We start from the raw sequence: 13,018 nt of genomic DNA, 5'->3' as shown, positions 1-13,018 counted from the left end.
TCGTCCAGGGACACATTAATTCTCTTTGATTTTGTAAATACAGTTCCGTTATATACTCACACAAGCTTAATATGAAACATGCTGGCTTTAAAGTCAGAGTCGTCTTGTACGGTATCCTGAGTTGTAGGTGTTGTGTCATATTTAAAGACATGGCGCGGCAGGACCAGCCTTTTAGATTTTCACGACGCTCTATCCCACCGTGTTTGTTTGTTCTTGTCCATTTGACGTCTTTACCTCTAATTTGAAGATGGCAGGTGTCGATTAGTTGACCACATCCGTGTTTATCAATCAATATGCATCCTTCAATAGAACATGACGTTGTGAATTATAGTCCCATTAAGAGGTAAACTGACGATAAAGCACAGCCAGTGACTAACACCTGGTATGGTTTGCATTGTCTTTCAGGGAACTTATATAGAATAATAATAATAATAATAATAATAATAATAATAATAATAATAATAAACACACTGCCTCACTTTTTACACTGATCTGCAATATCTTTAAGAAAACTAACATTGTTTTGTTGTTTCTTTTTTGTTTGTGTGTGTGTGTGTGTAAAGCTTGGTAAATGTCGCTCCAGAGAGTGGAGCTTTCGACTTTAGTGTTAATCTTTTTTTCTTTGCTCACGGTGAAACTTTAAGCCTTGAATTCTCGCTGCTATTTGCATGACTGATAATCCAAAGGGTGTGACACTTAGACATGGTGTCAAAGGGTCAGCTCTCACTCAGCATGACCTGTGTTTCACAAATCATCCAGATTTGCAAATGTGTTTACCCATTAAAGGAAATGTCATAAGAATACATGGACAGAAATCCTTGTGCTGTCAATTACTTTTGAGGAGTGGTGAAAATAAGATACAGGGCCCAACCGATAACCAAATAACATTAAAAAAAAAATTAAACAGAATTAAAAAAAAAAAAAATGATTATAAAGCCTAGACAGCAAAACAAAAGCATAAGAAGCATGTCTGGAAAAAAAGAATAATTTTGTTGAAGTGGCTTTTTAAGTTCTGTAATTTAATAAACACACACCATATAGCTGTTGTGATCTGTAAAACTATTTTCAGCTTCACAAATGCATGTATACATTTGCTTATAAGGTTCTGTGAGTGAAAACGTGGCTTTTGCTGATGAATTCAAATGACTTTTTCTTGGTCACATGCAATCTGGTTCAGTGACGCTCTGATGAAAACATGGATAACCCTATATACTGTAAACCACTGTGCCATGTACTTCCTGTGCCTGTCATTTTCGTGCTGTCTCACTGGTTTTTGTTATTGTTTCTTACATATAAAGAACATGAAATAACCAGATTTCAGTTGCATCGGTAAATCATTTAAAAATAATTACATTTTACAACAAAACTTTTTTTTCCCCCCTGCACTAAAGCTCTGTCGGAGGAATTTCAGTTACATCAGGCCTTTAACCTGTTGTAGAATGACACCATCTAGTGGAAAGACAGGATTACTATTTCACTAGAATTTCAGTTGGACTGGACCAATATTTTTGCAAATGAAACCAAAAGGGTTAATTACTATTATTATTATTATTTAGTTTCTCAACAAAGACAACCACAGTGGGATTGTTGTATCAATGTATTAATGTTTTTATTCTAATTACAATAAACAGAATATATCAGTCCCTTATTTGTACAAAAATACCTGAAAAGGTTACAAGTATGATTTAGAAGCCATTCAAATATTTACAGATCGAAGCAAAGCACATTATGAATACAATATCTCTCTCTCTCTCTCTCACTCTTACCCAAAAGAGACAAAGTTACTGTGTTCATTTTTGCATTCCCTGAAAGACATAATAGTTTATATTTCTATATGTATACATTTACATACAGACCTATATACTGTGTGTGTATATATATATGTATATACATACATACATATACATATAGATATAGGTATGTACAGTATATTCACTTGTTGCTATGGTGCCTTGCATTGTGACAAAGTTATGAAAATGCACAAGGGCCAAGACGATGGTCGATCAATCCTATCATCGATGCAGGATTGGGGCCAATTCACTTTCATTAAAAAAAAAAAAAAATTAAAATAAAATAAAAAGTCAAACTGAAACTGCAGCTGAAAACACATGCATTCAGAGAGTGACGGGGAAGTTTTGTCATTCAGTCCAAACAATAGGTCGGGTTTATGTCACCAGAGGCACCAGCTGTGGTTACAAATGAACCTGGCTACCGAAAATAATGCGGTGGTTCACTGAAAGCGGATCATAATATATTGAAAATAAAGGGAAATCAGATTAGGTAGCCAGGTAAGTAGTTCAGGCTTTTTGTTTATTTAATAGCATTAACAATAATATTCAGTTAAACTAAATGTACTCTTTAAATAGTATTGGATCTACTCAATTTTGCCGTCAGGAGATTTCAAGTAATCACAACTAGCAGATAGGTGGTGCACATAATGGAGAAAAAAAAAACAATGAACAACTCCCAGCTTAATGAAACTACAACATTGAGGAGTCTTAATCATCCTGTACAGAAGAGTCCAAGTTATCCGACGGACCAGTAGTTTTTAAAACGTGCTCCCAATCGACCCTGAGCAACCCTCTTACATTCATCTCTGTGTTACGTGTAAAAATGTGGATTTCCCAAAAAAAAATCACCTGATTCATTTGTCCATACTCACTCACTCGCTCACTGAGTTTACACTTTTACCGTTTGCATTTAGAGAAACTAATATCCTGCGACATCCCAACACTTAAACTCCACCTGACAACACATGACCCGGCACTCTGGCCTAACATCTACTCTGCCACCATAAAAACATCTGGATAACGAAGGAGAAACGCAACACTGGGGGATTTTTAGAGGGTAAAGTGAGTCAATGTGAACTAAAAGGTGAGACGGGAAATCAGATTTAGTAGCAATTTAAATACTTACCACCTTGGATTTGTTCAAGTCTTTGAAAAAGTCTAGGATGCTGCTCAGTGATCCAATCCAGAGTCCAGATATGAGTCAGATTCTCTACTCATGACCTCATCATTTGAATTTCTTCATTTTCAATGATCAATGTTTGGTCGACTTAGTTCCCAGTTCCGAGCAGAAATGAACACAGAGGGAATTATGACAGTGACCTATGTATGTGTGGAGATTGTTTTTATGTATTTCTTCAAATCTAAACTAAGAATTTGAAGATAAAGGGATTTTTTTGTTCTTGTTCCTACATCTACTATTTTTTTTACTAGATTTCTCTTCAAGGACAAAGGCATTTCAGCAGTCAATCATGAGCATGTTGAGCCTTAATTGACCCAGTTTCCCAAAAACATCTGTGGCTATATTTCTTTCACTTATTATCTGGGGTCGCCACACAACAGTGAAGGAGGAGAGAAATGTGAGGCTTCTTAGCACAAAAAAACAAACTTTTTTTAGAGATTTAAAATGGAAGAATTCAAATGGGGGGAGTATGAAAAACATCTTAGTGATTAGTGCTTTGGGAAACTCCAGTAATATATATTTTTTTTCTTTAAATCTCACATAATTCATCTCGTCATATATCGGAATGACAATGTGAATACTATGGATGCCAGTGTGCTTTAAAACATCACTTCATATCAAGTGTTGATGATGACAAATACATTTTTGAATAATCAAACCTAAAAAGAAGATGCTAGGTCATTACAATAATAATAATAATAACAATAATAATAATAATAAATCACACTGGTCAATCATTTCATGTAATGATAACAGAACAGTACAGAACAGCGCTGAGATAAAGAAATCTAATTTTTTTCAAGTAATCACATCCAGATAAATAAATACATTTTGCTGCAGCAAAAAAAAAAAATATATGATTGAGTCATTGCATCTTAGATGGTGACCACGCAAAGTGTCAATATAGTGCGGCTATTCTGCAAATCAGATATTAGAGTATGTCTTATTATAAGAACAACCTGCAGCAGGTAAATAATAAAAGATGGCTGCTGATGTCGGTAAACACAAACAGATTTCCAGCCATCGGGCCGGCTGCAGGATTAAACACGGCTACTACGAGCAACACTTTGAAGGGACTGCGTTAAAAAAAGTAACAAAATGATGACGAAACAAATGTCATAATGATGGCAAGATGTCAGAGTGAAGTTGAACCACAGAGTTAATGACCAGGCTCAGATTAAACATCGACTTGAAATCCAAAGCAGAACTTGAACTATTTACCTCCCGTCTTCCCAGATTTTGAGTTGGCTGAGTTTTTTTTTTACCCTTTATGTGATCAGCGTTTAGGTCCACGCTGACAACTGTGATCGACTAGTGACTCTTAAAAAAATAAAAGCATCTATTCAAGGAAAAAAAGAAAGTGAAAAGAAGAAAACACAATGGGGAAATCGTTGAAAATTGACTGGTTTTTGTTGTTGACTTTGTACATTTGGTAAGAATTGTACAGCGCGATCATTCAAAAACTATCGACTACAGTCAAGTTAGTGAAGTCAAATGAAGGGATATGGATTAAGACGTTTTTGCCGAGTATTTATACCGACAGTCGACTCAAACGTGTTAGAATATGTCGTCTGTGTGGTGTGCAGTCAGGGTGTATAATGTGACACAGTTTGCTCATAAAAGGCTGCATTATGCAGCACCTAATGCAGAAAATCTAGTGTGGAGCCATGCTCCGCTGCGACGGCCGGATCACATACTGAAGTAAGCGTGAGGTATCTCACTGTATCTCCGCGCTAAAGCAGTTTTGTTGTTGGCAAATGGTTTGTCTGCTGATTTGCTGACTGTTAAGTGGGTAAAACTCCTGAGGGAAATATTAGTGGTTACCCTTCCTGTGCTGTGGTGAGGAGAAGAAAAAAAAAAAAAAAAAGAAAAGATGATGCTTATACAACAGGTAGCTTGATATTAACTACAGTGAAAAATAATAATAAAATAAAACTACTGCATATGGCTTCACTTGAAATCTGTCCACCTGGTTACAGTTGTTCAAGCTTTATTACTCGTTATTTTACCCTGAATGACACCATGGTTTTTATTCATGCCAACTCGCTTCTGTGGAAGTAGCCTGGTAAATATTTCCTTTTTTTTTTGGAAAACTGGTGCGTGCAATAGAACAGCAAGTACAAAATGACCCTCCCTTGTAGCTTAGGTAAATAATGAAGAGTTGCACATAATCAGAACGAATAAAAACAAATCAGATAATATCGATAACAGTATAAAACTTCAATGAATGTATCAATAAGAAATGAAACCCTGTGTTGTCAGAGATGAACAAATGAATTTTCCAAGAGAGCAAACAATAAAGACAAGGTATTGTCCACTGTAAAAAATACTTTGTTCTAATAGGTCCAGGTTTTTTTCCTTAGCCTTTTTTCACCAGGGGATTTTGATTTGGACAAACCTCAGACGGATTCGAAAGCACCCATTCTTCCTGTCGCCTCCAAATGTCATCCAAGTTGAGTTTGGACATGTCCTTTGCATGCCTGTGACACCAGAGGGCGCTGGCACCATCTCACAGTTAAACAACACAAGGTCACACACCCCCCGTCAAAGGCCACTCCAAAGTTTGATGAGTGCAAAACAATCAACTCTCCATCTACAGTAAATTCTTTGAGGACGTGTGATGAAAAGTTTGAATGAGTGGTCCTAACAAAAGCACAAAATGATGCGGCTGATTGTCCAGTTTGAAGCTTATTATTGACTGTGAATTATAGCAAGACTGTGGAAGGTTTCTCCAACAGCACCGACACAAACGGCAGTGTTCATTTCCTTTACGCTCTCCCGTCTCCACTGCGGAACCTCAGGAGCACGTTGCACATACGACTCCTCAAACATCCATGCAAAAAAAAAATTAAAAAAATCAACAAGTCAGCAGTCTCTGGCAGACTCACAACAACATGAAACAACACTAAACTGTCAGTCAATTCACCAGCTTCTTATAAAGATAAAAACAAAAGAACCATCCGGTCAGTATGATTCTTTTTGTCTTGCTTGTTTCAGGCAGAGTCAAGTGAGGAGGGTAAAATGGGGGTCAAGGGTTTCGAGGATGTCATAAGGCCACGACGGTGCAAGGGTGTTTGAGTTTACAAGGCAGCACTCCTCTGTTGAGCTGGTAGAACTCCACCAGCTGAATCAGGTCGGTGAATTTGGTGGCGCCATCGTCAAGGCTGAAGAAGCTCTGGCCGTCCTCTTCACACTTGGCGGTGTCAGAGCGTCCAAGAGAGGGCGAGCCAAGACACAGCAGACGGAGAAAGGGACAAAAAAAAAACAGATGAAAATCTGCTCTGAAGTCACATCATACAGTATATATAGTAGACGTTAACAAAAAAAAAAAAAAAAAAAAGATTCATACCGGTAGTATTTGGAAATGTTTGATTTTCTGGTGATGGCACAATGTGAGCACAAATGACTTGGGGTTACTCTGACTGACTCTCAGCAGAAACAACCTGTGCAGCAAGAGAACGGAGGACACTTTTATGGATAAGGTGAGGAAACATGTTTTTTTTTTTTTTTTTCAGAAAATAGGAAAGAAGAATTTGCTGCAGCTGCTCATTTACCCGTCTACATTTCCTTGCTGATGGATGATGCGATGGGATTCTTCTCTCGATATTCGGCCGTGGAACCACAGCTGCGTTATGTGGATGACTGCAGCGAGAGCCAGAGAAAGAGGTGCTTTTTTCAAAAATCAAAAACATAAAATAAAGTTGCAGATCTACTGCTTTGTTGAGGCGCTTAGCGTTTTTTTTTACCTGAGCTCAGTGACGAGTGGTGCAGTGGACTGTGGGAGCCTAACACGTTCAGTCGTTGACTCCTCTTCTGAGAGAGAGAGGCCACACGGAGACAACACAACAGGGATTATTTCATGATCTGGTTCAATAACATCAATAATGATGTGTACAACATTTTTTTTCATTTAACCCTTTAACATCTAAACCTCAAAATATCCGTCTGGACTTTTTTTTTTGGCTTGTTGACCTTCGCCAGGAGGTATATGTTTTCGCCAGAGTTTGTTTGTCTGTCTCTCTGTTAGCAACATAACTCGAAAAGTCACAGACGGATTTGGATGACATTTTCAGGAAATGTCCACAATGGGACCAGGAACAAGTGATTAAATTCTGGCCGTGATCCGTAAACACTGCGCGCAGTCAGGGTGTATTTTGTAGGCACTGAGTTGCCTGGGCGGAGGTCTGCGCTCTCCGAGTGCTTTTCTAGTTTTTAACCATAAAAGGGCCAGCAAATGAACCTGTAAGTAAGTGCTTTTGTCTATTTTTCCAGAATAACTTTCAATATCTGGCTGTCATTTACAATTTACTGTATGTTTAAATAGTGTATTAACAGTATAAAGTATAAAACACAATTAAAATAAGAAAAAAATGTAGTCTCTTTCTCTCAATGTGCAATAACTCCTGCAACAGCGCGAGCGAAATCACCTTAGTAACGACCAGTTGGCTTTCACTTGTAACTTCTCAGCATATTTACAGTAACGCAAAGTGCGCTTGCACAAACGCGTCACCTGTGAGACGCTTGGTGTTACAGGGTAAAACAATTAAGTAAAATCTAAAGTTAAAGCTGCTGTCAGTGGGATTCGTATCAGTATCCCGCAACAATTATTCCAATCACTTCCTTTCAGCTCGAGTTAGGCTGTTTGTCCGTGAATAAATTGCCAAACCTGTTCATGACGATCCATTACTGGGATCCTTGGACAAAAACTAAGCCAAAGTACAGCAGCTTTAAATATTAAAAGTACTTAAGGAAAGAGCTGGTCATCGCTTATTCACATACTGTATTAGGTTGATTCATACTTTAATAAACCTCAAATGAGCTTTATGACAAACAGTGTTTGTCGATTCACCAGAGGGGGAAAATAAATGTGTTCTGTATAAATATTTGTGCAGCTCCCAGCTTTGTTGAGAGAGACATGAGGCTGTGTCTCACCCTCCATGCGTGTCCCTCCTCCATCGCAGCACTCTGAGCTTCCACAGGGTTGTCGATCACTCTGCCTATCCTCCCCGAGAAATCCATCGCTACGAGGGAGTTCTCCGACACACTCCGCTAGGGGGCGCCAGAAATACACCACATTAAAAATCCAGCAACATTATGGGGAAAAAAAAGCAAATCTGAATATGTGGATCAGTAGTTTAATCAAACTTCACGTGAGGAATAAAACTTACCACAGGTGCTGAGAAATGTGAAATTAAGGTTTTTCTTTGTTGAGGGATCTTGTAATTCTGGTACAATACAATCCCGTACTGTAAAGGAAAAGGAAAACGTTTGCTGGAAGTCTTTTTGCGTGATGTCTTAACATGCTACAGCCCCAAGACTCTTTAATTTCTTCACAAAATTGCTTTCACTTTACCACAGTGTACATTTTGTCATCTAAACGGGAACAAAAAGGTGTTACCTTAAAAAGTCTGAAGGCAGTCATCCAACACATCCTTGCCTGTTCATCCTCTGCACACAAAATCCTCAAGTCCTTCAACTCCCCTCGACCTTTATAGGGCTACAGATGATAATAATAATAAATAAAAAACAATCAAACAAAATCCTCTTCATCACATAACCTAACAAGGATAATGAGAAATCTGTCACGTCATTTACAGAGTTGATACACTATAAAACCGTAAAGGATTCAAAACACAACAATACAGCAGTTCACTATCACTTTCATCTGAGACTCACCTTGATACAGAAGCCATAGTCTGTGGGTGAACTGTGGTGCTTTTTGCCTGTGACGACAGTGAAGATATTGCTTTCTTCTATGTCTGCGAGTAACTGTAGATGTCTGGGCTCCTGGAGACAGGAATAATTAATAAGTCAGAGCATGACAGAGAGAGACACAGCCTGGAGGTACACTGCAAGACAGAGATTAATTATCCCAGGCTCTTTGTGTGTATTTATCATTTTCAATCATAATTATTTTAATATAAAAAAAAGTATATGCATTCTTGGGACATAAACTAAGAAGCAATTACAAAGACCGAACATGCTCTTACCTTTGACGATCCTTTCGTCGAACAGTAGAGACCCGAGCGCCGCAGGAACATGTAAACCTTCTTCCACGACTTCCGTCCGACCTCTTTTACATAAACGTGACCCTGGATCTCTGGACAGCTACTGGTGGCTAGGAAGCTCTGGAAAAGAGGAAGCACGGAAAAAAAAGGTGTGAAGGAGGAGACCAGCACACATTCACTCGCTGCCTTAGGAGGGCAAACGCTGGATCACATCCGTCACTGGGAATTGCTTTTTTTTGTCACAGAACAAACAGTAATAATCTGGGCGTCGTTGTGTTAGCGCCAGATGGACGGCAACTTGGCTTCTTAAACGACACGGCCGCCGCCACAATAAAAGCAGGCGTTGTGCAACGGTCTGAAAACAGCACCGGGGGGGGGGGGGGTGTCAGGTGTAGGGTTAGACCAACAGGATCCTCACACTGTTATGTAATATATTACCTATGAGGTGGACCTGTTAGTGACTTTATTTAGCAGCATTTGCTCAGTTTATGTGGGTATGAATCGTTATTTAAAGGTGCATTATGTCCATCCATCCATTATCTACTGCTTCATCCTCCACCAGAGGGTCACGGGGGGTGCTGTGCCTATCTCAGCAGACATTGGGCGATAGGCGGGATACACCCTGGACAGTTCGCCAGTCCATCGCAGGGCCAGATATAGAGACAAACAACCATTCACTCACACTCTCACACCTACGGTCAATTTAGAGTGACCAATTCACCTAATCCCCATATCGCATTTTTTTGGACTGTGGGAGGAAACCGGAGAACCCGGAGAAAACCCACGCACACACGGGGAGAACATGCAAACTCCTTGCAGAAAGGCCCTTGTTCCGAAGTTGTTCCAAACGGGGCTCAAACCAAGAAACCGGGGTCTTCTTGCTGCAAAGGCAAGAGTGCTAACCACTAAACCAACCGTGGGCCCCAGGTGCATTATGTAATAAATCTAAAGCAACTGGCCATAAAATCTAATCCTAATATGTCACAGAGACTCAGGAATAATGTTCATATACAACAGTACAGCCAAAATATTTGCATTAAAAAAAATATTTTGCAGACTGCAAATAATTTTTTATGTTTTTGAAATCATGTTTTGGCATGTGGCGCCACCTACCGCCGTCTACCAATCATTGCAGTCAGTAGAGTCTCAGCTGCCGAGCAACCGCGGGTTGCCAGTTACATCAAAAAATGAAACCTGAAAGACCTCGGTATTTTGAATTTGAATTGTAGTAACCGTTTTTGGCCACATTCTTACATATGGCGCCTTTAAAGGTCATTGTTTAAAGTAAAACCAAAAAAAAGTAAGGCTACATGACATGAGAGAATTAGAGCTAATTAAAGCTACATTTCTTTTTTGTCACAAATCTGCACATTATCTTTATTCATACTTTTTTTTTCTCCCCGTCTTAATTTCCAGGTCTCCGGGAGATAGAATAAAACCAAAGCGTGTTATGAAATTTGTCTGCCAACATCAACAGACTTAATCAACTTAAAATGCATTCCTACTGTGGACCGTTGAAGCCTAAATTGTTTTGTGGGTGTTTGGAATTTGTGGTTTTTGTGTGTGTGTGTGAAAAACATCACGCCATGAAGTGGCAGGTTATGTTATTAGAGCTGAATTGGAACCTGTGGCTTGTGGCTAGAAGGTAACCTGTTCCAGAAGACTCCTCAATATTTGAAGCACGTGTTTCCCAGTGTTTTGGAAACAGCCGACGACGACGAGGCCCCTTTTGCCTGAGCATTTCCCTTGCATTGCTATAGAGCGCATGGTCACACGCAAAGTTCATTCGTGCTGCTTTCTTCTACTCCTCCAAGGGCGCTACACCTTGGAGCTTTTGTACCGACATACGCTTCTTACATAACGGGCAAATATTCCTGACACCTGGCTCTGCTCGGGTCATAAAACACTTCAGTTTGGACAGGACGCTAATTGAGTGTGAAGATCTTGTGTGTTTAGGAAAAGTCAAACTTGGAGGGTGGGGGGGAGGGTGGAGGTTCCTGACACAACTCCCTCCTTCTCTTCCTCCCCCCCCCCCCCCCATTCATTTATTGACTTCTCTATGTGGAGCATAACAGAGCAAAGCTTCTTTGTGATGAGTAGGGGAGTTAAAAGCTTTCTGTGAGTGGCGAGGATGAAGGGATGGATTCCACTTGTGGCTCCGTCTCTGACGGCTCCATTACACGTAGACTGTATGTAAACCCGCCATCCATTAAGACGAAAGCTCTTTAAAAATACAATGAATCTTTTTTTTTTTGTCCTGATCTCCACGTGGATTTTTTTTTTTTTTGTCTTCGTCAAAAAAGACGTGTGTGGCGCATGAGACGGATGAGTGGTGTGATTATGTGAAGTGTGCAAGCGCACAATAGGCAGGTGAAGTACAGTATGTTCTATTTCTGACAGACAAGCTCCAGCCATTAGAAGCGTTGGACCTGCGATGCGTGTGCTGACTCAATCATGTGTCAACAGTAGTTATTACCGCAGGCTCAGGCGTGACAACGCTGTCTCAGGGTCAGAGGTGAGGTATGTCTGCATGATTGTACAGTATATAGCGGGTGCTGACTCCAGGATAAATTCAGCTGCGTGCGCGTCGGGATTGAGAGGATTGAGAGAGAGTCTGTGTGTCTCTGTGTGTGTGTGTGTTCTCTACCAGGGTATGTGTATGTGTTTTAAGACCTTTACACCAGTTAAAGCTGTAATCAGCAACACATATTTGCACTTACAAAACAGTTTTAGTTTCCAATTAAATCTATTAGGCACAACCATACAAAGGAACTCATAAGCTGGAAAGGAACAAAGCTCGAAAGACTAAATTAAACCAAAGGCAAGTAACACTTTGACTCAGGCATTCACGATTTTCGAGTTTATTTCGCGCGATATCGGATATTATTTCGCGCCAGGAGGAGCCGAGCCGATCTTGCAGGGCGAGCATGCCTGCGCGTCGTCGTTTTTTTCATGCGTACTTTGTGCAGTCAGACTCTATGGATATTAAAGGTGCATTGTGTAATAAATCTAAAGCAACTGGCCATCAAATCCTCCTAATATGTCACAAAGACTGAGGAATAATGTTCATATAACAAACTTGAACTCACCAACAACAACAGTACAGCCAAAATATTTGCATTTAAAAAAATATTTTGCAGACTGCAAATCATGCTTATGTTTTGAAATCATATTTTGGCATGTGGCGCCACCTACCGCCGTCTACCAATCATTGCAGTCAGTAGAGTCTCAGCTGCCGAGCAACCGCGGGTTGCCAGTTACGTCAGAAAAACGAAACCTAAAAGACCTCGTACCTCTTACATATGGCACCTTTAATATGTCATGAAATCGAGATTAAGACATTTGAATACTTTTTAAGAGCCCAAGGACACGCAGTTTACGTACCTGAAGGAGCTGTGACGGTGGAATCGTGCGATTGGTTTCCTGACACCACGCGACCATGTGCTCTGGGAAAAACGTCTGAAGAAGACAGATGAGAGGTAAAGACAGAAACGATCAGCCACTGCGGCGATAATTACAGGGGGGGGAATTTGTGATGGAAAAAAAAGCATGTCGCACATATCTCATTACAACAGTCAGCTGTCATAATATTTCACCTGAATACTACAGAAAGAGACTTTTTTTTTTTCCTGTCGAGGAACATGCCTTTCATTCCATCTCTTCACAGTGAATACACATATAAATAAATACATATATATCCACAAGGACATGTAGGAAGGAATGACTTTTTACAGGCTATAGGTACGGAATCGTACAACAAACACACAGACTGCAGAATGTTATAATTACCAAAGGGTTTCTGAAGAATTCATATTTGGCATAGTTCTTCCTGAAGAGGAATCTACTGTCGCTGTTCATTGAGGCCTGGACCTGAACCACCAGCTCATGGTCTTCTAGACAGCGTTCTGAGGCGAGACAGGAAAACAATGATCAGTCATCATTTAAACAGTTTCATATTACCCTACAACCAATGCAAGCACGAATTGAAATATGAATATCTGTGCAAAGTATCATTACTTTGACTATGTCACATAAGCAGC

The 13,018-nt window shown here is 39.8% G+C and overlaps 1 protein-coding gene across 2 annotated transcripts in view; it reads right to left on the bottom strand.

The window, feature by feature from the left end:
• Positions 1–5,069: 5,069 nt before the first annotated feature.
• Positions 5,070–13,018, bottom strand: part of grb10b (growth factor receptor-bound protein 10b) — a 63,463-nt gene continuing 55,514 nt past the window's right edge. For both annotated transcript variants that reach the window (XM_083900965.1, XM_083900966.1), the window contains 11 exons: positions 12,768–12,883; positions 12,363–12,437; positions 8,961–9,098; positions 8,647–8,757; positions 8,369–8,467; positions 8,139–8,216; positions 7,903–8,019; positions 6,717–6,783; positions 6,525–6,612; positions 6,320–6,413; positions 5,070–6,163 (listed from right to left, as the gene is read on the bottom strand). In XM_083900965.1, coding sequence (XP_083757091.1) covers positions 6,017–6,163; positions 6,320–6,413; positions 6,525–6,612; positions 6,717–6,783; positions 7,903–8,019; positions 8,139–8,216; positions 8,369–8,467; positions 8,647–8,757; positions 8,961–9,098; positions 12,363–12,437; positions 12,768–12,883 — 1,130 coding nt within the window. In that variant the 3' untranslated portion in view covers positions 5,070–6,016. The remainder of the gene's footprint in view (positions 6,164–6,319; positions 6,414–6,524; positions 6,613–6,716; positions 6,784–7,902; positions 8,020–8,138; positions 8,217–8,368; positions 8,468–8,646; positions 8,758–8,960; positions 9,099–12,362; positions 12,438–12,767; positions 12,884–13,018) is intronic.

This window comes from Microchirus variegatus, assembly GCF_963457635.1.
Source record: "Microchirus variegatus genome assembly, chromosome: 1".
NCBI lineage: Eukaryota > Metazoa > Chordata > Actinopteri > Pleuronectiformes > Soleidae > Microchirus > Microchirus variegatus.
Note: the sequence above shows the minus strand (reverse complement) of the source record. Positions and strands in the feature narration are given on the sequence as shown.